Raw genomic sequence first — 25,893 nt, forward strand, 5'->3', positions numbered from 1 at the left:
CCCCCCGTGAAACACACGCTGCACTCCGAGCTGCATCCAATCAGAGCTGCAGCAGTGAGTGCATCATCCTGTTCTTCCTCCAGTGATTTGCTTATTGAATAAAGGTACATTTTTTTGTTCACATTTACCTGTTTATTAAAATTGCTGTCAATGTTCATTAAAATAAGCCCTCCCCTGAAAATAAGCCCTCTGGTGTTTTTCTGTCCAAAAAAAAATTAATAAGACAGTGTCTTATTATTGGGGAAACATGGTATAAAGGGGGTAGGTGGAGATAAGGTTGGGAAGGTAGATTGGGGTCAAATCATAAAGACCCTTAACAGCCAGGTAACTGTTTAGACTATTTTATAGGCTTTGGGAAGCCATTGAAGGTTTTTGAGCAGGGAAGTAACTCAAATCAGATAGAACTCTGCTCTAAGATTGATTCAGAAGTGATACTTAAGGAAGGAAGGAAGAAAATAACCATTTACGAAGCACTTACTATGTGCTAGGCACTATACTAATTGCTTTAAAAACATTATCTTACTTAATCCTTGCAATAACCCTGAGAGGTAGATGCTACTAATATCCCCATGTTATAGTAGAGGAAACTGAGGCAGACAGAAGTTAAGTGATTGGCCCAGGGTAGCATAGCTGTATCCAACACTGGATTTGAGCCTAAGTCTTTTCAACTCCAGGAGATACTAGAGGCTTCTAAGACTAGGTATAGTAGAAGAAATATCTACCACAGCCTCCTTAAACATGCAGCAGACCCCTGTAGGCTGGACTGGTTCTTTTCCTTAAAAGATATTAAAAAAAAAAGATACCTTCTGTCTCAGAGGACTAAAGATTTAAGTCATTGACATCATTTCCTTGTTGCAAAAAGCCAGGAGTACCTACATTCCCTCTGATGCTTGGCTGGTAGACCACCATGGGCAATTGAGAGGTAGGGAAGCTGCATTCAAGGGAAGCAATATGCAAGTGTACTTGTTGAATATCCTTCTACTGCTGTGGCTAAATAAATCTCCTTTATTAAACTTTGAATGACTGATGATTGTCTTATTTCACTCTAACATCAGACTTCAACTACCAGGAGACCAGCCTGAGTCAGGTACAGCTCACAGTAGTAACCTGCCATGATGGTACAGGCAGATGCAGGTAATGAGTACCTGATTTAAGATGAATATAGTGAGAACAAAGAGAAGAGAATGGAATGAGAGATAAAACAGAAATAAAAATAGCAAGGCTGAGCAGCTGATTTCTTGTGAAAGGCAAGAGAGGAGAAATCTAAGACACAACAATATTTCAAGCTTAGATTGATGGGATTTACCAGTAACTGAATTAGAAAAATTAAGAGGAGTAGCTTGGGGGAGGAAACATGATGAACTGAGTTTAGGGTCTGGTGTCAAGACTCCCAGCGCTCAATTATAAATGCCCTTCTTGGTGTTAGGAGAAAGCTCAGTCTAGAGAGATGTTTTGGAGTCCTCCACGTCAAGGGGACAGTATCAGAGATTGTGATCTCTCCAGAGAAATGGAACAGGGACCAAATCCCGGAGAATACCAACATTTGGGGAACAAGAGGAGAATCACAGGAAAATGTTCTGTGAAAGCCAAGAGAGAAGCTCAGGTCCAGGCTGAAGAACCAATCCAGAGCAAAAGAAGCCAGTGTACACACGTCTTCTTATGTCCTTCTCCTTTGAGTATGTCCATATGGTTTCTGTATTATTCAGTGTTCCTCAGAGTGTATGAACCTAACACATGAGATAGCAGAGTTTCTTTCATCTCACGTATAAAATCATAGGACTTTCTTTTAGAGCTGAAAGAAACTTTAGAGATTATCTGGGTTAAACCTTCCCAAACCCTGTTACACCTTCCATTTTAAAGATGATGAAACCGAAACCCATAGAGGTTAAGTGACTTACTGGGTCAATGGTTGAGGGGCCAATGACAAAACTAGACTGAATCCCATATTTTAAGCTCAAATCCACCACCTCAAAGTCCACTACTGCCTTCAATTTACGCAAAGGTCATAATGCAAGGTTTAAAATCCAGCCATCTGAAATTCAGAAGGGGTTTTTCATAGCAATTATGTTGCAAATATTATTTAGATTCCCAGGCTAACCCACGTGACCTGCAAGGTACCTTAAAGCCATAGAAATTAATTTCCATTCATAAAGATTTTTCTATATAAAAATTTCTTTCTGAATTTCAACAAGGAGAACCCATCTCCCTAGATGCCCTGCTGGCAGTGCCCATAACCACTGTGATTGTTTCCTCCTTCACTTTCTCATAGCAGTGAAATGGGGCTTTGGATGCTCCAAGGGCAAGAGTGAAAAATGGGCAATGGACATTGGACAGGATTAGTTAGCCATATCTCCTAGTAGCAAGGCAAAGGAAGGGACAGGAATCCTGCAAATACTCTATGATGTAGAAAAGAGAAGAAAAATTCCAGTGGAGGTTCAAAGGGGTGCCTCCAGCAAGGTAGCGCAACATGAGTATCTCAGATGTTAATAAGTCAGGAACTGTGTTGAGAATTTGAAACTTATGGAATTGATAAAGTCAGAAGCTGGTTTATTTCCTAGAGCCTGAGGTGCTAAACTTAAGGCATCTAAAGTATTTTCAGTTGGATTACACCAGGGAGGCAGCAGGGTATTGAGCCATGGTTTCCAAACTTTGGGCTGTGGACTCCCAGGAAAAGCCCATGGGATTGTTAGAAGGGATCTGTAAATCCACAAGTGAGTCCACAAATGAGTAAATGTGCCTTCTGTAACCCGGACAATAACACAGCTTACCTGTGGGTGTATTTTAGGACTGGATCTGTGATTTTTCTGGTAGAGGGAATTCCTGGGAAGGAAACACCCTCTACTGATGCAAGTCTACACCTTCTCAAGTTGCTTAGAGAACCAAGAGATGAAATAAATTTCCCAGGGACATAGAGCTGATATTTGTGTCAGAGGAGAAGCTTCAACTCCAGTTTGCCTAGAGAGTAATTCGGGCTCCTCTCTGCTAGACTGCCACTTATGGTTAAAAAAATGAACAATTATTTAAAAACCGTTCAAAGAGATACTGAGGACCTACTGTGTGTAACATATGACAGAATCAAGGGGTTATAAAAATGAAAAACAAAGCAGTCCTTGGCCTTTCCACTGGTGCAAGACTACAGGCAAAACCTTCCATTTTCTCACTAGGGTATCCCTATATGCAAAGTCCTAAATCCTTTGGAGTTGCCTGAGGCAATCACAGACCCCATAACTAGTAAGTGTAAGAAGCAAGATTGGAACCCATATCTACCTAACTTAAAGCCCAGTGTGGTATCCAGTACGCCAGGCTGTATCTAGTCATTTAAAGAACAAGGTTAAGGTCATAGTTATAGACCTAGAGTTGGAGGGAATCTTTGAGAACAGCCCTCTCAGATAAGGAGGCTGAGGTTAACTGATTTGTCCAAAGTTCCACAGGAAGTCAATGGACAAGCAGGAGTCCCACTCAGGTCCTCAGACTTCCAGATTTAGCCCCCATTCCACTGGAGCCTGGAAGGAAGATCAAGATTCTGAGGAATGGAGGTGAGAAAGGTCCATTCATGACTTGGGAGAGCATCTGGTGCATGGAGCATGAGCTCATGCCAACTTCCTGCCTCTACTCCACCATCTTGGCCCTGCCCACATTTGGCACAATTGCGCACAGGCAGGAATGGACTGTTTTGGACATAGCTAGTAGCATAGCTTAGCTAAAATGTAGCATATATGATAGTAGTTGTATAAGGAAGACAAGGGAGGTGGGAGCCCAGTCGTTCAGGGCTATAAATGCTAGCTGCGAATTTTGTATTTTCTCCTCTAGGAAGCAGAAGGTCATGAGAAGGAAAATGGCAGTCACAGGATCACTGATTTAGAGCCGCTTCTTGTCCTTTGGGCCCTCAGAGGGCAAGGGACCTGCTCCCAGTTGTAAATGTCCGAGTCAGGATGTGGACTCTGACGCCAGCATTCTTCCTGCCCTGCCTCACTGCCTCTGTTCCTTATGACAAGTGTTGTGGTAAAAATGTGGAAGAGTTTGGAAAGAAGAAAAACTGAAGTCAGGAAAACAAATTAGGAAAATAGTCCAGTAGCCAAGAGGTGATGAGTTCCTGTACCAGGGTAGCAGCCAAGTGAGTAAAAAAATGGGCAGTGGAGACAAGAGGCCACAGAGGTAAAATGGACAAGACCTGGCAGCTGACTGAATGTGGGAAATGAGAGGGCAGAGGCCAGGATGTGACTGTGAGGATGGCAAGGCCCTTGAACAAAACTGGGAAAGTGAGAGCAAGTCACCCTCCTTCCCAGAGACGGGGAGTTTGAAGCAAGTCTGGGCAAGTCACTTATCTTCTTTGAGCCTCAGTTTCCTCATCTGTAAAATGAGAGGGTTAGACAAAATAATGTCCAAGGCCCCTTCTAACTGGAATGCCTCTGATTTGTGATAAGCAAAGAAAAACAGAATGCTAGAAAGAAAGATGTGTCGCCTCAAATACCATGCACTGATCTGTAATAACTCTGCCCAGTTCGAGCAATCGAATCCCATTGTGAATTGTGCCCCACTGGGGTAATCCCAGGAATGACTAGAGCTTGCTCCTCCTTTTCTTGCCTAAAGACTTCCTGAAAGAGAAAACACACTTTCTCCAGTTTCCTTGTGACTCCTCTGAGCCCATTTATGCCGAGGGGCAGGGGGCACTGTAGCTCTCCATGTGGGGGGACAGGAAGGACAGGAATAAGGGACTTGGGAGTAGTCAAGAGACACAGAAGACGTGGATTTCCGATCACAACTGAAGCACTGGTTTGTTTGGTTTGGCTACTCAAAAGGAGGGCTTCTCTTTGTGGGATGAGCATGGAAAGGCATTGGTGACAGAAGAAAAAGAAAAGAAGGAAGGAAGCATCAGTGAAAGGGTGAAAAAAACAAGAGAAGAGAAAGAAGTTGAGACAAAGACACAAAGTTTTGTTACTGTTGAGTCGAACATATTTTTTTAAAATTGTAACAAGCTTAATGTCATACAAAGTTGCCTTTTAAGTTCTTTGCACATTAAAATGTTCATTTTGGGGCAGGGGGGTCTTCAGTTCATACACTCCCCAACACACCATCTCCATCCTACCACACTTGTACAAGTCCCAGATTGGGGGCGGTGTGTGGAACTAGGGAGAATTCCTCCTTCCCTGCCCCCAGCTTGGCAGCAGCCATTACCAAGAACCTGCCTGCCATGGGCAGAATATCAAGAGAATCATTTCATGTGCAATCACAGGTTTAGAGCTAAGGGAACCTTAGAGGCCATTTAACTCAAATGTTCCATTTTGCAGATGAGGAAACTGAGACCCTGGGCAGTTAGGTAGCACAGATGAAGTTGCAACTTCATGTAACAAGTTGGCAGTGTCAGAATTCAGTGCCAGGTCTTCTAACTCCAAATCCAACACTTTCCCAAAGAGCAATGAAACATGTCTCTGCCCTCAAAAGGATTCCAGTCTATTTGGGAGGTAGCCAGAGAGATGTGTATTCTTACAGAGCTGGTTCAGGCTGTTTGCCTCAGGTCAGGAAAGCCAAAAGCTGCATGGGATTGGCCTTGCACCATTCACTCCCATGTTTTCCTTCCCTGAGGCCATGTCAGAGCTCATGGCGTGACACCTTGATGGTACACATGTATACCCTGGAAAATCCATTCTGTGCCCAGCTGGAAAATCTGAGTAGAAACCCTGGCTGAGGGGTATGCAGAGACAGCAGGAGCCTATCAGAGGGAATCTCCTGCCACACTGGCTCTGATCTTCCCCCAAAGCTGAAGAATTAACCTCTAGAGAAACTGTTTCTTCATTTTCTTCATCAGTAAGTTTGTCAGTCAATAAGCAAAAAGATTTCATCTGAAATCAGGAGAAGACTTTTTGTTTCCCTATGGAAATAAAGTTTTGATTTCATATCCAAAATTAGTGGAAAGACAATTCTTTCTATAAAAGCTCTTCTAATAATGAGATTTAGCTGGGTCATATTTGTTCTGTGAAACAGGCACCTAAAGGCCTCAAATTTGCTTTGTAAATTTAGACCGACATCCCAAAAGCTTTAACAGCTTAAAACTTCAGTAAGAGTTGGGAGCACCCTGTGTTTGGAAATGAAAGTTGTATGTTTGGGGGTAAAAAAGATTCTAATAAAGGCCATAGACATAAAGCTAGAAGAGGGAGGTGCCCTCAGATCCAGCCTTCTCCTTTTGCACATATGGAAACCAAACCCCAGAGAGTAATTGCTCAAAGTCACACAGGCAGTGAGAGGCAGGTCCAGGACCTGAAGGGGGTGACTTCAAAACCAGGACCAAAACTGAAAACAAATCTGCTTTCTTCACTTTTTATTGTTCGTTCAGGCTGGTTTTTACTCATTCTGAATCCTTCTATGGGAGACAAGCTCATCCTCCAATCTCTTTAAGCAAATGTCATCTTGTTCCAACCTTTAATTTGAAAATTTGAATAATGTTATGATAATTTTACTTTAAGCAAAACACACGCTGGTGGTCCTTCCTGAATGGTATTTGGTGTGATATACTGGATTTTGGATGACTGTCTGCTCCCAAATTATCACTTTGATTCCTAAAGGAAGTTCTTTTTCCTCTTTTCACCTTGTCCTACACCTTTGAGCTAAATTCAAGTTCAGTTCTGGAGAAGGGGGCAAATGGAGGTGAAAGAACAGCAGGGTCTCACAGCCGATCCCACAGAGGATGCAGGAGGAGCCCAGGAGCAGCTGAAAAGGACCAGCACATCAAGGGATGGCCAGGAGAGGGGCACTACCATGGGTAGGAGCCAGGACAAGGAGAAGCAGGCTCCATGCCCGAGGGGTCAACGCTTTCAACAGGGCCTGGGTTCAGTGACCAGATGTCCCTTGGAAACCATGACTAGATATCCTGCCAGATAGTACACCTCCCTGCTGTCATCTGGTTGAAAATACTTTTAAATGCCTTAAGTTCAGCACCTCTGGCACTAGGAAATAAATCAGCTGTCAAACTGATATTCCAAAAATACACCATGTCATCCTCCTACTCAGAAAGGTTCAGGGGCTTCCCGTCGGCCTCCAAGATAGAAATGGGAAATCCTCAACCTAGTGTTTAAAGGCTCCGGTGACCCAGTTCCCACCCATTTCTCCACCAGGAGCTTCTTTACCTTTTTGTGATCTAGACCCCTTTGGTAGTCTGCCAAAGCCCATGGAGCCCTTCTCAGGGAAGTGGTTTTAAAGGAATAAAATAAAATACATAAGATTCCAAAGAAAAGCACTTATATGGCAATATGTGTGTATGTGTGTTTGTGTGTGTGTGTATGTATGACTCAGGCAAGATAATATATGTAAAAGGCTTTGTAAACCTTAAAGCAGCATACAAATACTAGCAATGATGGTAATGGTGGTTGTGGTGACAAGGGACGATGGTGGTGGTAGGGGTGGTGATGGCGGTGGTTGTGCTGAGGATGAGGATGGGGGGGTGCATTCTGTAGCACTCACAGCACAGCAACCACTTGGGGCAGATGATGAAAGTCCTAGCCTTCCTATTTTATTATATATAAATATAAATGTACCTGTCTCCCCAGGGGAGCTCAACTCCTTGAGAGTGTGGACGGTTTTGTTGCTGAGCCTACCACGGTGCCTGTTGCAGATTACTTAATAAATACTGCTGACTGATTGATTGGTGGGCTTAGTTCAGAAGGCCCCTCTTGCACAAGCCTTTACACAGGATAATAAATTGAAAGCTAGAAGGAACCACAGATGTCCTCTAATTTAATCCCTTCATTCTACAGATGAAGAAACAGAGGCTCCATGGAGGTAGAGTTCCTTGCCAGAAGTCACAGCCAAGAAGTGGCAGAGCTGGCATTTGAGCCCCATCCCTCTGACTACACGTGCAGTGGTCCTTTTGGTTGTACCATGATGCTTCTGGTCTGCTCCATTTTGCAGTGTTGCCCTCTCTTCCCAAATTCCCCTGCATTTACCTACCAAAATTGATTTGGCATGGAAGAGACTTGAGGGATCTCTTACTTGATAGATGAGGAATTTGAGAAGGGAATAAATTAGGTGACTTGCCAAAGATCCCCAAGGCTCCTCAAAGTGGGCACGATGCTGAGGTAGCCCCACAGCTTCTCTGGGCACATATTGGATTCCCCAGTAGAATGTAAGCTCTTAGGGCTGGTTTGGTCTTTGTCCTTTTATACCCAGCGTCTTGTACAGAGTAGACTCATAATAAATGTTTATTGAATGAATAAATGAATCCTCTTTCCACAATGTTAATTTTGTCCTTATTACTAATAAGTATTTCATTTTCTTTGTTCTTCATTCTGTCTACTATGAATGGGTAATTTGGACAAAATAAGATTTCTAAAGGGGAAAATATTGAAGTGTTCTTTGAAGGAAATAAAATTCTTCACACGAATGTTCTCATTTCAGGAATCATCAGAACAGCAGCATCTGCATTTTCATTAAGAAAAGTGTTTATCAATCCTTCCTAACCAAATATTTGACTCTTTAAAATTCATCCTACTGTCACTTAGTGTGATTTATTCAGAGACGATACCTTGCATTACTATGTGTCATTCTCATATTTCTAATAGCTTTCTCTTTTAAATTTTAGTGATGTGTAAAATATTCTTAATTCCACCTCTGCAATTAATCTTGTTGAATTTCCTAATCTCTTTTGACCAAAAAATAAAAAGATCAATCATAAGATAGGGAAACGACTTTCAATTAAGATTAGAATAAAAACCTCCATTCATTTTGTAAATTTCACAGCAGCCCCCCAACCTTGCCGGCTTCTCTAGGTTTTAGAAATGTCCTGTGTTAGAACATCACAATGGCCTTTCTTTTTAGCAATATCAGAGTAGCATCTATTGATAGTCTTCTCTATGCTGTTCTAGGCACTATGGGGGGAAAAGAACTGGGTCGTAATATCAGCACTAAAGGAACTTTCTGTTTAGCAACTTGAAATCATTCATTCCTAGTGTCCCCATAAAAAAGTCCCATTCTAAATCCTCTCTATGGCTATACACACATCTGTTCCATTCATGAAGTAAATCTAACATTACTTAGAAAAAAACCAACAGTTTGTTGCTTCTGTTCAATTGTTGGCTTTTAAAAACAAATATTTGTTCTGCCGTGGTAGCCAGTTTTCTAAGATAGAATAATGTTTGCAGCAAATTATAGGAAGGAAAGAGAAAAGCGGCCGACAGTGTTTATTTAAAGACACTGTTTCAGATTAGCCTGGAGGATGAGAGAGCCAGGCAACAGTGCGCAAGAAGAAGCCCAAGATTGGGTCTGATGTGCCCTACATTCACAGATGCTGGGTCTCAACTTTCTTTGCCCAGTTCAGTCTCATACATTCTCATACAACCATTGAACTTTCTGGCAATGCCCAGTGCTAAGCACTGTGGGGGGAGTCTCTTATGGAGGTAGTTCCGAAGGCGTTCAGTGGTCTTCTTTCATCCTCAGAAGAAGAAAATCAAAGCCGAGCAGCTGGCCCCCAAACAATGGGGAATGAGATGACAGAAGAGGGATGTGTAAGGCAGAAAATTTGGTTTAATTCATTCCAAGGAATGCTTATTAAGTCCTCTTAAGTTCAAGATGGGAAACAATGAGGAGAGTAGGGAGAGAGAGAGAGAGAGAGAGAGAGAGAGAGAGAGAGAGAGAGAGAGAGAGAGAGAGAGAGAGAGAGAGAGAGAGAGAGAGAGAGAGAGAGAGAGCGAGAGAGAGAGAGAGAGAGAGAGAGAGAGAGAGAGAGAGAGAGAGAGAGAGAGAGAGAGAGAGAGAGAGAGAGAGAGAGAGAGACAGAGACAGAGACAGAGAGACAGAGAGAGAGAGACAGAGACAGAGAGACAGAGGGAGAGGGAGAGAATGAGAGACAGAGACAGAGAGAGAGAATGAGAGACAGAGACAGAGAATGAGAGAGACAGAGACAGAGAATGAGAGAGACAGAGAAAATGAGAGAGACAGAGAGAGAGAGAACATGCATGCAAGCACACTTCAGAGTCAGGAAGGCCTTAGTTCCAGTCCCTTCTCTGACATATACTAGTTGTATCACCCTGGACAAGTCACTTAACCCTTAAAGGTCTCTGTCTTTTAAAATTCTAGCCAACTCTCAAAAGTGAAGTTGTAGCACAGTTACTGATCTGCACTGGGAGAGGACATTTTCCATTGAAAGTCTGGTTAAAAAAGAAAGGTACTGAAAACAGAATCATTGCTGTCATCTTGGACTGTATGATCTTTTTTTTTAATAGTCTGTAAATGAGCATTTATTAAGTACCTACTCTATGCCAGGTCCCGTGCTAAGCCCCCCAAAAAGCAAAAGAAAATCCTTGTTCTCAAGGAGCTCACAGTCAAATGGAAGAAATGACATTTAAACAGCTGTGTATCAAGAGGCTACAACAAATTCTTATTAACTATATACAGGAGATATCAAGGGGGAGAGAGAATTCCTGTGTATACAGTTAATAAACATATATGTGTAAATATATAACTATATATAGGACATACATAATATCACATGCATGATTATATATAATATCTATGTCCTATATATAGTTATACAGTGAATATATGATATATTTTAACTATACATAGGACATATGTATGTGTAGTGTGTCTGTGTATATAACATGTACGTATGTGTGTGTGTGTAATAAAATGGAGGTAATCAACAGAGAGAAAGCATTGGGAAAAGCCTCTTGTAGAACGTCAGGTTCTCCCTGGCAATTGAAGAAAGCCAGGGCCAGGGCACAGAAGTGAGGATAGAGGATGTCACACATGGGAGACAACCAGGGAGGGTGCTGGGAGCTGGGACTGGGGCATCCAGTGGCTATTTCAGGAGCCACAACTCCATAAATACATAATTTTTAACATTTTAAAAACTGAACTTGACAAGCATCAACAAACACGAACATTTCCCTGCTATTTTTTGTTTCTGATTCTTTTTTGCCCTCCCCAGGCCTCCTCACAACTTTCTCCTCCAAAAACCCGAAATGTTTTTAAATGTGAAAGCCCTAATAGAGGCTTAAGTTCAGGAAAGCAAAACAGATTCCCACCTTAGTCGTGTCTCCAAATGTCAGTAAGTTTCATGCTGTGATGCATCACTTCTCTGCCCAAAGCTGGCAAGTAGCACCAGACTTCTGGAGCCTTGATTGATCATTTTTAAAATTAGTTTTATTATTTTTTTCCCTCCCATCTCCCTCTCCCCACCCCCCCCCCCACACAGGAAAAAAAAAAGAGACAGAGGGACAGAGTGAGGGAAGGAAGGAATATTACACAAGTAATATCAGTCAAGCAAAGCATCCCCATCTTGGTCATGTCCAAAAGTGAATTTAAGTTGTGCTGTAAGAAACAAGGACAGGTTTATTTCACAGAAATGAGAAGACTTATATGAACTGATGCAGAGTGAAATGAGCAGAATCATGGGAACGATTTATACTATAACATCAATATTATAAAAACAAAGAATTTTGAAAGACTTAGCCACTCTTGTCAACTGAAAGATCAGCTAGGGTTCTAGAGAAATGATAAAGAATGCTGCCTACTTCTTACTGGAAACATAACAGATGAGTGAGCAGAATAAAAGACAGTACATGGAAGGAGATGGGATGATCTGACTGTGGACAGATGTGGAAGCTGGCTGCCTGGGCCAGGGGAAATTGAGGAGAAATCAACATAAGAGAAGGAGGGGCATAAATAACATGTACTTCCTATTTTAAAAGCAAAACTCAAAAAAATCCTCAAGCTGTCTTAGAGAATGCAGATTATCCCTTAAATGAAGGAATTGTTTTTCTTTAATAATTTGTTTTTGCTGTTATTATATGGTTATATGGGATGGTTCTGGGAGGGAGATGGCTACAGGGGAAGATTTAGGTGATGGGAAAACAAAATGTCTCACTAAAATCACCTTTTAAAAAGATCCCAGCTGGATCCCAGGGGGTGGCGGAGATGATGGCTGGCAGAGATCCAGCAAAGGCTATGTCAGTTCTTGCACAAACATTTTCGTTCCTTCCCCCCACACGTGCCCTCATCCCACACTCACTCTCCCTCTTTCTCTCTCTCTCTTTGGCCAGCTACTAGGAGAAACCTACAAGGGAATGAAAGCTCATCTGAACTCAGTCTTATTATAGTCAAGCCATGTCATGGGCCCAGGAGTGAGACCTCGTGTCCACACATGTGAAGGACGACTTTCAGAACAGGTTCATTCTATTAAGGGTAGGCTTGGTTTGGTTAAAGAAAGAGCAGAATATGGGAAGAAATTCTGAATTGGGAGATATTTTTAGCTATTTATGAGTAAAACTGGTATTTTCACATTCTGTCACTTAAGGTAGTTTCCAAAATAGGGACAGTTCCTTCTGCAAGTAGCACAATTCAAGACAGGGAAACATAAAAGGAAAGAACTACCTTCCAGCTTATTCTATGCTGGGCAGTTTGTCTTGCCCTTTGCCCCATTATGGAAAGTGTGTAGGCAATAACTGTCTAATATCTTCCATAATATTAAACATAGATTACTACAAAGCATCATCTATATAATTTAAATTTATCCTAATGAAATTTTAAAAGGGGCTACTTTTTCTTCTAATTATGGTCAGCCAGCATGCCAGTGAGGTAGAAAGAGCACTGGATTTAGAGTCAGAGCTTCGAGGTTCAAATCCCAAATCTTACTGCCTGTGTGACATTGGAAAGATCACTTTACCCTACTCTTAAGTGCCATTTTTTCTTCACTTATTAAATAAGAAGTCTGGCCTCCCTTAAAAATCCATGGACTTTTTTTTCCCTAAAATATTTTTATAATTGTATTTCTATGTTATGGGTTTCCTTGGAAATTCTATGTGTTTTATGCCTTTAAAAACTTTTTCCTAAGGAGTCCAAAGGCTTCACCAGACTGTCCGAGGGAGCTATGACACACAAAAAGGTTAAGAGTCTGTGGCCTCATAAGTCTTAAATTCTCTTCCAGCAATAAAACTTTGGCCAGTACAAGGCATCTCAAGTTGGTGAGTTAAGCCTGTTCACTGTGGGTATTTAGATAAGCCAGATTTGGCTTCTTGTCTAAACTGGAAATAGACGCTTTTAAATTATCCTTAGAAGAGACACCAAATGCTTAGTGCCAGTTTCAGGTCTCTTATTCCAGACTGGTATGTGTGTGTACACACACACACACACACACACACACACACACACACACACACACACACACACACACACCACACCACACCACACCACACCACACACCACACACACTCACATCTCTGTTGGGCTTAACCCAGCTTTTCTCACATTCTGTGATCACACCAAGCTAAGGTCTGTAGGAAGGTCACTTTACAGGATCTTAAGAGTCTCTTTTGGGGCCTGAGGAGCCTTTGGACCCTCTGCTTTACTCTTGGTTTTACCTTCTGGCCTGAAGCCCCATGCCTGACCTGATTGCTGGTTCATTGGCTTTGTTCCCCCCTTAGGTGTCCCATCATTTTCAAAGAATGTTGCTGCCCAGCTTCTCCTTAGTACTTCTTTGCTCACAATTGGAGCTGCTCCAAGAGTTAACATGAGTTTCTCTGGACACATATTCCTGTCCTCCCTGATGCACATTTGAGATGTAAAACCTTCAACTACCATGAATGCTCTGTCTTTTTCCAATGAGTTTCTTTTGTCTCTTTGAACCCATTCTCCAGGAGCGGGCATTCAGCCAGCTTCATAATCCTTGTTAATTTACTGTATCATTATCAGAATTAGGCATTGTTGCACTTTGGACAGTCTTCACACAATGTTTGCACGAACACAGTCGAGGGCCCCCGCAGAAAATGGAGTTGTTGGCATTTCTCGCTAGCTGTGGCCAGCCCTGTGGGCTGCATTGCACAGATTGTGAATCATTGACCTCCACGTTTCTTAAAGATAAATTAGCTGTACTTTCCATGTCTGCAATTTTTAAAAAATGTCACCAGTCATTATTTCCTCCCAGATGGAGGGAGCCTTTATTTTCTCTCTTTCTTTGGTAAATCTGTAAATATGCTGCATCTTGTCGAGACGTCTTTTGTGAGACTTAGATGCGAATGTTGAAAAGATGCGCTTCTCCTTCTGTGCATGTTTATGTCATTGTCTTTAATTTAACAGCCAGTGTCATATGGTCAGCCATTTATTATGCACTTTACATGGTAATCCATTAAGGATCTCAGCTGTTGTGCTGGCTAATTAATTGTTATTATGTATGGTACACTTTTGTAGTTCTGAAGCAGAGATGAATCACCCTATCTCCGGGATGGAGCTTCAGTGGACATCTGTTAAGTCCTGACAATGCACCCCCCCTTACACAGATACTAATTAATAAATAAGTGATGTTCTAACAACATACCACCACATCATGGCTTTAAGTTCAGGCAGCCAGCGCTGCTGCCCAAGGTCACCTTCCTCTGCTTCTTACTACTAGGTCTTTTGTCAAGAGTGGATTGAAAGAGCTTTGGGGTCCAGGTTTGCTCATTTGAGTGTTCTCTCAGAAGATCTTCCCTGAGCTCCTTCTGTGGACTCGACAGTGGGAATGCTTGAAAAAGTTGTTGTGCCCATACTTGAGTAAGGCTACCCAGAGATGGGTAATTTTCTTGGTTTCTCTCCTGTTCTAATTGACTATGTCCGTTTTCTAACATGAAATCATAGAATATTTGGGGGACAGAGGGAGGAAGGTGGAGGGAGAAAGAAAGGAAAGGAAGGGAGGGAGGGAGGAAGAATTTTAAATTTTGAAATTATCTGATCCAATCTCTTCATTTTAAAGATAGACTGAAATCCAGTGAGAATAAATGACATAATGAGTATCCATACCTGTGCTTGGTACTCTAAGAAAATCCAAAGGAAAGGAAGATTTTAGATTTCCTAAAATATGAGATTTATAAGGGGTACCATGTTAATGAAAATAATAATAATAGATAGCATCTCTATAGCAGTTTATGGTTTGCAAAATGCTTACAAATATTATCTCATTTAATCCTTACAATAGCCCCACAAGACAGATAACTTTTATCATCATCATTTTATAGATGAGGAAACAGAGAGATTAAGTGACTTGACAAGGTCCACACAGCTAGTGAGTATCTGAGGCTAAGTTTGAACTTAGGTCTTCCTGAATCCCAAAGCCAGTGCTACATCCACTTTGCTACCTGAAATTTGTACCCAGATCTTCTGGCTCCCCAGCCAATGTTCTTCCTGCTGGACCATCCTGCCTCCCTGGCTCAGAATTGTCTCCATTAGTATACTTATTTTTTTGTTCATATAGAATCTTTTTCTTCCTTCTTTCCTTCTTTTCTTTATTTTTCTTCCTTTCTTTCTCTCTTTTTCTTTCTTTCTTTTTTTGTTTCTGTTTTTTTGGAGGGGAAAGGTAGGGCAATTGGGGTTAAGTGACTTGCCCAAGGTCACACAGCTAGTTTTTTGTGTTAAGTATCTGAGGTTGATTTGTACTCAGATCCTCCTGACTCCAGGACTGGTGTTCTATTCACTGCGCCACCTAACCACCTCTCTTTCTTTCTTTCTCTCTCTTCCTTCTTTTCTCTTTCTTTCTTTCTTTCTTTTTTGTCAGACCTCTACTTATTTTTTAAACTGTTTATTGACAATGGTTGTGAATTTAGAGGTGTCTCAGTGCCTCATTATAGCTTGCAGATGACCTTGGGTTTGCAATTCCAGTAGGTCCTATCAAACTAGAAAGACTTCACCATAGATTATGTCTCCTTCATAACCAGTTTAGCTAAGTTTGGAGAGGCTCATCTCAATATTAGCTAAAGGTGCCAGAGGAGAGAGGGGAGAGAAGAACTTTTTGGTTGAATCAGCTCAGCCATCTCCTTAGTCAAGAATTTCCAATCTGGGACTCACATATCCCTGGAGTGTTAGAGGTACTATCAAGGGGGCACAAGAATTATTTGGTAAATAACTATATTATCCTGTTAAAATATTCTAAGAGGAGGAGTGGAATGAAAAAAAATCATGGTTTGGAAAGAGAAGAGTGCAAAGGGAGCAGCAAGGGTAGTGTGTAAGGAGAGAAAGAGGAGAATCAAAACTTCCAGTGTATCAGAAAAATTGGAAAGAAACAAATAAATAAAAGTCTTACTGACCAAAACCAGATGGATGAGATTTGGATATGAAACCTTTTTCTTCATGTTGAACTAGGAAAGAATCAACAAGTGACCCAATGAACGATGAGCTAATTAATCTTCACAAAAATCAGAAACTCCAAATTGATTTCCAATGAGCAAAGTTACAAAAATGTTAGTGAACCTTTGGAAAAGTGTATTCTCATTTTACCACATTTGCTCATAGAACTTTAATCCCATTTATAAACAGTTTATCTCAGAGAAACAGAATTCTCAATGTTCCTTTCAACCAAATTCAAAGCAAGAAAAAAACTCAATGTTAAACATCATACACAGCTATCTGTTTCAAGAACTATCCCAAGGATAAATCTGTTCATTGGCAAATAAAAACAGAATCAAAGATCTTACTAATTTACTTGACCACATTTTGATAACCACTTCTTAGGAGCCTCCATGTAGAGCTGGAAGCCGGGGCGAGTAAGAACTAGCTTTAATCTCAGATCCTGTTGTGTAATTTTCATTATGAATATTTACATGTTAGAAATGACCCAGAAATCTACAAACTAGGACTTGATTTATTGATTTGTTGATTATTTCCAGATTTTTAAAAGTGATGGAGAAAATGTTACTAATGAAAATTAAACTAAAAAGCATATCCTGCTTACTTTTTCTTTTTCTGGGAGAGCTATTTGTTAAAGATTTATCAGCTCATTGCTGGCTGCAAAGGACTTTAGAACCCCAAAACTTACTTCCTTTTGTACTGAATGGAAGGTATGGGAAGGCTTATTAAAAGCCAAAGGTATAATAGAACCAAAACTGTTTGGGGGCCCCTGATGTAAGTCTTAAAAGAAGGACCCTGGGGACACAGTGGATAGAGTGTTGGGTCTGGAGTCAGGAAGACCCAAGTTCAAATGTGGCCTCACACATTTACTAGCTGTGTGACCCTGGGCAAGTCGCTTAATGTCTGTTTGCCTCTCTTTCCTCAACTGTAAAATTGGAGCTGCCATGAGGATCAGATGAGATATTTGTAAAGCACATAGCACATGCCTGGTACACATTTGGCAGTTAATAAATGCTCATTCCCTTCACCTTCCCCAAGAGATGCTGTGGTCAGTTGGGGCAGGCAGAGGACCCCAATGAATAAAACTGTAACTTGTTGAATTATTGAAGGAGATTCATGAGTATCTTTTTTTATTCCATAAACATGTTCCTGAAAAGTTGCATGGACATAGAATTTTCATAAATCTGATTATTTTAGATTCCCTGAAGGAGCTCACTATTTAAAGCATCTCAGAGTGAATCCTATTGCCAAGCCAAAAAAAAAAATTCTTTTTTGTAATCCTATGATTTAGATGCTTAATAATGTCGTTACTGGGTTTCCCTAGAATGAGAGCGGCTATATGGTGCTCAGAGAGGATGTGTGCCCTTTCATTTCAGGGTTCCTAGATCGCCCTGTTCTGCTTTCTGAAGAGCTTTCTAAAGTGATGGGTATGGGGGAGGCTGCAATCTCTTAGTGGGGTGTGCAGTCCATTTACAGGAAGCAGCCTGGGTGCTGAGGCAAACTGGAGAAATGAAGCAGGTTTTCCTTTTCAAGAGACAAAAGGTTCTACACTTGTTGGGGGGAGGGGGAAACTACAGAATTTTTTGAGAAAAAGCCTGCTTCTAGAAGCTACAGAAAGATGTTTTTCATTTCTTCCCTTTATTGCGGGGAGGGGTTTGGAGGGTAAGCACCAGATCTTTGGTTTCATCATGGTAGGGAACTCTCAATGAGGATTTCCCTTTATCAGTGGCAGAAATGCATCTGTTTGCAAAATTACAACTAGGTCCTGAAGTTGTTGTGTGTGGTATTTAAATTCACATCTACTTGAAGTCAGGGGCAGCTTGATGGCACAGAGGATAGAGTGCTGGGCCAGGAGTCAGAAAAAAACTGAGTTCAAATCCAGCCTCAGACACTTACTAGCTGTGTGACCCTGAGCAAATCACTTAACCCCCTTTTGCCTCAGTTTCCTCATCTGGAAAATGGGGATAACCCCTAAGTTTGCTGTGAGGATCAAATGAGATAAATCACTGAATCACTTAGCACAGTGCCTGGTACAGAGCAGGCACTATATAAATGTTAGTGAGAATTCTCATTCCATGAGAATGATGGAAAATATGGTCATTGGCTCCAGCCCAATGGAAATCTGGATAATCCATCATTCATGTCTTAGAGATTTGCCTGGGACAGACACAGTACAGGTTTAAGTGACTTGCCTCAGATCATGTCAGAGGCAGGAATAGAACTCAGGTCTTCCTAAATTTCTTCCTATTTTCTCTTTCTCTTAGAAAGATGTCATTGATGAAAATTTCCAAATTATAAACATTTTTCTGAAAAAAAATTAAAAGCTAAAATTTGAGAGCAGGGAAAACTTAAGAAATCCTTCCCAGTCTACAGAGAGAGAAAGCCCTCCCAGAAACTGATCTTTCTCCACATTAGGAGTTCTAGAATGCCAGGGCTAGCTAGGAAGGACCTTGGAGGGCCAGCAATTCCGTTGTACAAATACTTATTGAGGTCTTGGCCCCTTTGATTTGTGAGGGAAGAATTGAGTCTTTGGAGAATAGGAATTTGTCTGAGGTCACACTGGGCACTGGGTGCAGGCCTGTGACTCGGGTTTTCTGACTCCCCAGGCCCTGCTTTCTCCATCAGACCAATGCCAGCAGGGAGGTGTTGGCTTAGGGGAACACCGGACAAGCAGGCTTTGGGGCAGCCATCAGGACGCCATGTCATGTTTGAGCTTGGGTGGTGGGTCGCTCACAGCCCCATGCAACCATCTATTGAAGTTTTCCCCCAAGTTAGAGGCTTTGTTTTTTACCTTTTCTAGCCTATCCACAATCTCAGGAGTTTTAGTAGTAAACTTCACAAACAAGTTTTGAGAGAAGGACTGCTGAAGATCAAAGCCTACTATTTTCACTTTTGGTTGTTTTGCAGTTTTTTCTTCATTGTGGTTTTTCCGTTTTGTTCTGATTCTTCTTTCACAGCATGTCTAATGTAGAAATATGTTTAACATGATTGTACAAGTATAAAAAAAGGAAAGGAAAGGCCTGCTGAAAATTGAAATAGTGAAGGAAAGAAGCATCTTTCTTAAGAATAGCAGCTAGCAGTCTATTCAAGTAGATTGTGAAATGACAGCAGACCTAAGTCTGTGTTAAATTCTATTACCTCTGCTCTCCTGAATCACATGATCTACTGACTCATGGCTGAGGGAGTCAAAGTAGTCCTTTGCCAGATCTCTGTGGAGAAGAATTTTTCTGAAGGGAGTGTATTTCCCACTGATCTCATCTGTTTCCATGAAAAATCTCTCTACCGTTCCTCTCCACACCAGGACATCCTTTTTTATATATGAAAGTTTATGTTGATTTGTGTTGGGGGGTGGGGGTAGTTTTTCAGCCATGTCTGACGCTTCATGACCCCATTTGGGTTTTTCTTGGCAGAGATACTGCAGTTGTTGACCATTTCTGAGACAAACAGGGTTACTCGTGCCCAGGGTCACACAGCTAATAAGTTTCTAAGTCTGTATTTGAACTCAGGAAGATGAGTCTCCCAGATTTCAGACCTTGCACGCTATCCACTATGCCACCTAACACAGTGTGTTAAAAAAAAGAAGTACAGGTGTTTAAATAAGTGACCAAGAGTATGAAAAAGAAAATAAGAAAAATGAAAAATTGTATATGATTGTACACATATCCAATCCAAATTAACAAGTGCTGTATTAAGCACATACTATGTGTGAGGGCCTACTCTATCCACTGGGGTGACACAAATTAAATTAAATTAAATTAATCTCTGACTTCAGGGACATTCCCTGGCACTGGGGAGGGGGTGCAGTGGGGGAGCTGACAAGTATCCACAGGATCATTTCCGGAAGATAGGGGACCCATGGCTTGAGGAATTAGGATAGAAGGGGATCCTGAACTGAGCCTTGGAAATGGTCAGATGTTACATTGTCCACAGGGAACAGGTTGCCTGAAATGCAGGACTTGTGAAGGGGAGAAATATGCCATGAACTCAGAACGGGATTCTGAAAGATTGAGGAATGGAAGGCTCAGATGCTCTAGGAGAGAATCTTACCGCGGCATCGGGCAGGGGATGGAGAGGAACGGGAGAGGATGAAAGCCCAGAGGCCTCCTGGGGGCTCTTTCAACCCTCCTGCAGGAAGGGACAAGGGCCTGGCCACGGGCTGGGCTTGGAACATGGAGAAGAGCTTCCCAGTCCCTCCTGATTCTGACTCCTTCTCCCTCTTGATTATCCCCAGTTCATTCTGCATTTAGCTTGTTCACCCATGTAAGCTCCCTGAGAGCAGGAACTACTGTGCCTTCCTTTGCATTCTTAGCCCTCAGCACCATTAACACTGAATAAATCAAATCAGCAGCATTGTAGCTTCCGTAATTTACTGATTGCTAACCCCCCAAACATATGTTACACACATTACACGTATGTAATATGTAATGCACGTTTTCACATACTAGGGACTCATGTCATCCCAGCTCCCTCCGTGTTTTCCTTCTTTACCCACGTGTGTGGTTTTGTTGCTGTCATCATGGTTTTTACTTATCGCACTCAGCTCATTGGTTGTCCTCTGGTTCCTGTCCTCTTTACTGTGAGGTCCTCTAGTGCAGAGACCATCTTTTGTCCTTCTTTGTGGCCCCAGCACTTCCCCACAGGGCCTGGCGCATAGTTGGTGCTTAATAAAACTTCATGGAGTAAAAAGATTTTACATCTTCCCAAATTTCTCTGGAGTTTTGGAATTCATTGTTCTCCGTCACTTAGTAACGTACAGGTTTCATTCCTCTGCAGGTGTAATGCCATCAGCACCTCCTTTCAACATGCACCTTCTGAGTGCCAGGTACTGTGGTAGGCCTTAGACTTCAGCCTGAAGTAGAAGTCCTTGCTTTCAAAGAGTTTGCATTTCAGTGCTGGGAAAGGCTAGGTTAGGGCTATGGATCAGCCCAGGAACATTTAAAGCACATTTTAAAAAATGTAATTACTAAAATTATTCCTACTTGACACGTAGTACTCACTTAAAAAACTTCATTTAGGCTTTGTTGATATCTGGAAACAGTTGATAACTGATTAAAATTGTTACTATATTTAGCCTAAATAAGTGATTTTTTTTAAAGCATTGGTGATATTTATTAATTTGTTCAACAAAAATTAGTTAACTGCTCTTTCTGTGCCAGGTGATACTGGGCACTGGGAATAAAAAAGGCAAAGTGATATTAATCCCTGACCTCAAGGAGCTTACGTTCTACTTGGGGGGGGGGGGGGGGGGGGGTATGACATATACAGAGAGAATTATAATAAAAGGTGGGCAGAGGAGATATGGAGACAAGGTGCTCTGGGAGAGCCTTTCCTGTGAAGGGATCAGGGAAGGGCATCACAGAAAGATGGTACCTGAACAAAGCCTTGAATGGAGAGATTCCTGAAAGGTGGCAGTGAGGAAGAGACTTCTGTCCAGGCGTGGCAGAGATGATGTGAGGAGTCGAGGGCCAGTTGGCTGGCCTGATTGGTTAGAACATAGAGTGTGTGAAGGAGCCTTCTATGAGATGAGGCTAGGCTGGGGACAGACCATTCAGGGCCTTCCTGGGCAGGCTGAAGAGATGGTGTTTTCCTTTAGAGGTAATAGAGAGTCATGAATGTTTACGAGGAAAGCTGCGACATGGTCAGAGACTGAGATTTACAAAGAGAATTTGCCCAGCTCCGTGAAGGATGAATTGAAGAGGGAGACACTGAGGTCAAGGAGGGTATGTGTCATCTATGGGAGAATCAGGTCGAGTCAATAAGCCTGCTTAATAACAATGACAGTGTTGCTATTACAGCTAACATTGATCAGACACTATAAATATCGCCTCATTTGACCCTCACAGCCCTGGCCAGTAGCTGCTATTATTTTCCACATTTTATATGTGAGGAGACTGAGGCAAATAGAGATTAAATGACTTGCTCAGGGTCACCCCGCGGGTAAGTGTCTGAGGTCAGATTTGAACTCAGATCTTCATGACTCTATGTCTGGGGCTCTATCCACTGTGCCTCCCAGGGGCCTGTATTTAGTGCTGGCAATCCAAAGAAAGACAAAAAACAGCCCCCTCTCTCAACAAATTCCCATTCTAAAGGGGGAGACAACATGCAAACAACTTTGTATGAGCAAGATACCTGTAGGATAGATAGATGTAATCTCAGAGGGAGGGCACCATCACTAAGGTGGGGAGATCTTAGGAGGGTGGTAGCCAATTGAGTTTAGAGAAGGCTACAGAAGCAGCGGATATTATGGAAGTAGACCTGAATGGACCAGGGGACTGATTGGATAGGAATGTTGAGAAAGAAGAAGGTTCCTGGGATGACTCCAAGGTTAGAAATATGGTGCCCGAGAAGTGCCCTCCACAGAAACAGGGAGGCCTACGTTAGGCGTTTACAATGGGGAAGCAATGAATTTTATTTCTCAGGGAGGTCCAAGAACTCGGACTCCCCTGGGTGCTTTTATTCTTCTGGATGATCTTTTGCTGGGTGATCTTTTGGCTTTTTTTTTCCCACCTATCTCTGGGTCTGGGGCCTTTTTGGACACTCAGGAGTGCTAAAGACCAGTCTCTGGATATCGGAGATTTTGTTGTTTTTAACTTAAAGTTGTTTACTTTAGTCAACATTGATGTAGAGGAATTATATTGGTCCCCAGTGTGAGTTTTCCATCTTCCTCTTATCAGTCATCAACAAGTCAAGCTGTATAAAACCTATCTTTGAAAATAGAAATTCCTTGGCAAACAAAGGCCTGTGTCTTAGGATGGTTATTAAAGCCCAGGCAGCTCATTCCTCCTGGGGAAGGAAACAGACTGGACTGACCATGGTTTCCTCCAAAATGCGCATCTTGGGACACCAGAAGTTCATCCATTGGAATTTCTTGAACTTTGCAAAGTATCCTCTTTGTGATGTGCTAGAATTCTATGTTGAAAACTACTATCGAATTATTTTTCTTTTAAACTATTAATTACAAGAACAAAAGAATTGTCATTATCAATGGTTTCCATTAATATTCATGAGTCCTTTGGTGATTAGAATGTCTAAATGTGCAAAAATATACTAGATGTGAAAAGATAGTTATAGAAGATATCCCTTGACATTTTTTTTGGTATAACTCAAAATTCTAAGAACATTGACATTTTTTAGAGTTGAAAGGAACCTTAAAGGGTATTAGGTCTAACCTTCCTCATGAGGAAACTGAGCCTCCAGGGAGATTACATGATTTGACTAAAGGTAACAAGTCTCAGGGTCTGAATTTGAACCTGGACCCTTTAACTCCATTCCAATGTTATGAGACCTTGAGTTTGACTTTTTAAAAATTGATTCTTTCATACTAATCATACTAGTAAGTATTATAATGGGAATGAATAATTTGAACCCCAGGGAAAATCCTAAAATGCTTGTAACCTTTTAGCAAGGTCTTATAATGACTTCATTCGATAATATTTTGTTTATTTGTTAGGAGAAATAACAAATGTTTGTTAAACCTGAGATGCCTGTTGAATTGCTTCATCTGATAATAATAATAATATATATTCATTTACATTAACTTTACATTTTTTCTCTAGGTTACGTTTCGGACAAGAATCTATCACTGTAATATTAACAGCCAAGGAGTGATCTGTCTGGACATTCTCAAGGATAACTGGAGTCCAGCCCTCACCATTTCTAAGGTTCTTCTCTCCATCTGCTCACTTCTCACAGACTGCAACCCTGGTAAGAGGCTATAAGACTGGTCGAGACCAGTGAGTCAGCCAACTTGACAGTTTGCTCCACTGCTTTCCTTTTCTTCTAGTGAATCATTATACATCTCCATAGAGTTTCCTGCCCTCTCCTAATTAAACTCTTCATGACTTATTTCTTCTTGTATGTATTTGGGAGGGAGAGAGACAGGGACAGAAATGGGCTGGAAAAGAACATTTATTATATAAATTAAGGAAAAATTCCTCCAGAAGGGAAAGTGCATTTAAGGACTACATGATACGAATACATTAACTGCTACAGCCAAATAATAATAAAAATTCAAATTGAAGAGTTTAAGCCTTAATTATATATCTAGGAGAAGATGCTAATTTCAGAAGTGTAGGCTATTAAAGTGTGATACAATCAAACAGGAGCAGAGACTGAACCCTCCAGCGTTCTCCCAGTGTCTGAAGAACTGTCTGACCCAAACAAACAAATGGGGGAAAACCCCACCAAGTGGCTTCTCTGCTTTGGGAAAGGCTGAAAAGGCCAAATAAGGAAGAGCAGCTGCCTGGGAAATCCAAAGGCAATTCCAAAAGCCATCTGGGTTTCAGGCTACTCTCCAGATCACCTGTTCTCACTTCACTGGCTTCCAGAGTAGGATTCTCTCTTTTATCTTCTCCTAATAATTAAAGGACACACCAACTGGTTTATTTTCCCATTGTTGGCTTTACTTAGGAAGCTCTGAGATCTGAAAGTACACTTCTAGTCTGGGGTGTGCTGAGGCTAGTTCAAAACCACTTGTGAGAGCCAAGGGTCACATTTTCATCATGGACCATTTGCACCTCAGGAAAAAAAGCAAATGCTGCAAATAAGGACTTGATGTGTCATTTTGTTGATTGTCTTGACTAAGAGATTGATGGAGAAGACCATAATAATAATGCCTGTTAACTCAAGAGTGAGTCGTGGGCATGTTTTTTTTTCTTCTGGAGAGTCAATCGTTAAACATTTACCAGCAAACCACCCCACCCCCACCCCCAGTTGTCATAGATTCTTAGAGATTTCTTGAGTGATTCAGCAATGAAATGGGTTGTCTTAGGAGACAGCAAGCTCCCCTTCATCAACTAAACTGGATGATCCCTTGTTGGGTATGGGATACAGGGGATACTTGTTAGGACTGAAGTGATCTCTGGCCTCTGAGTCTGACCAGTTCTGAACCTTACCTAGAATTTTAGAAAGCCATAGCGAAAGAAACTGAGCCGGTGGTTTCACTGGCATAGGGCAGTGATGCCCAATTCAATGGCCACATATTGATATAGAAAACCACAAATTCACATTATCTTTGTTGTATGGTCTTTCCTTTCTTCTGTTAAATGTTTCCCACTTACATTTTAAACTGGTTCTGATGAAACCACTCAGGAGTTTTGTATGCTATGGGTCACTAGTAATAGCTGTAATAGTAATAGCTAACATTCATATAGGGCCTACTGTGTGCTAGGCACCATGGTAAGCATTTTACCATTATTATCTCCTTTGATTCTCACAACAACCCTGGGAGGTAGGTGCTATTATTATCCCCATTTTGCAGATGAATAAACTGAGAGACAGGTTAAGTGACTTGCCCAGGATTATACAACCAGTGTCTGAGGCTGTATTTGAACTCAGGTTTGCCAGACTCCATGCCCAGTGCTCTGTGCACTATAGCGCCACCTCACTGCCTAAATAACAAGGAGAAATTTCTATCTACCCCCTGTCCAGAGTTCCACAAATTTAGATTTAATGGATTCTAAATTAATCGGATTTTACTAATACCTAAAGAATGAAAAATATCCTGGGACCAGCAGCTCTCAGAGTCCCACAATTTCCTCAGCTTTGGTATCTGTTTTAAAGGCAGAAATCCTCTCCTTTTGATCATTTGGCAAAGATTTCCTGATTTCTGATCGCCCCACTGCTGCTCTTTTTGTACCCAGTGCCGCTCTGACCGTTTTCCTTGGCCTCATTTTCCTTGGAAACGTAACTATCCTCTCTATACCATGAAGCCTTTTTAAAAAATTATTTTTATTTTTTTTGTTAAATATTTCCCAATTACATATTGTACAAAATATGTACAAAAATACATAGAATTTTTAACAATCATTT

At 41.4% G+C, this 25,893-nt stretch overlaps 2 protein-coding genes across 4 annotated transcripts in view; both read left to right on the forward strand.

The window, feature by feature from the left end:
* The window catches only part of LOC138161686 (ubiquitin-conjugating enzyme E2 E2), a 409,692-nt gene that overhangs the window by 320,132 nt on the left and 63,667 nt on the right, over positions 1-25,893 (forward strand). For both annotated transcript variants that reach the window (XM_069088487.1, XM_069088486.1), the window contains one exon: positions 23,640-23,787. In XM_069088487.1, coding sequence (XP_068944588.1) covers positions 23,640-23,787 — 148 coding nt within the window. The remainder of the gene's footprint in view (positions 1-23,639; positions 23,788-25,893) is intronic.
* RPL15 (ribosomal protein L15) overlaps positions 1-25,893 on the forward strand; it is a 431,201-nt gene that overhangs the window by 43,327 nt on the left and 361,981 nt on the right. The window lies entirely within an intron of this gene.

The sequence above is a fragment of the Petaurus breviceps genome, unplaced genomic scaffold, assembly GCF_028583685.1.
Source record: "Petaurus breviceps papuanus isolate PSGF00001 unplaced genomic scaffold, PetGlider_PUasm1.0 185, whole genome shotgun sequence".
Classification (NCBI taxonomy): Eukaryota; Metazoa; Chordata; class Mammalia; order Diprotodontia; family Petauridae; genus Petaurus; species Petaurus breviceps.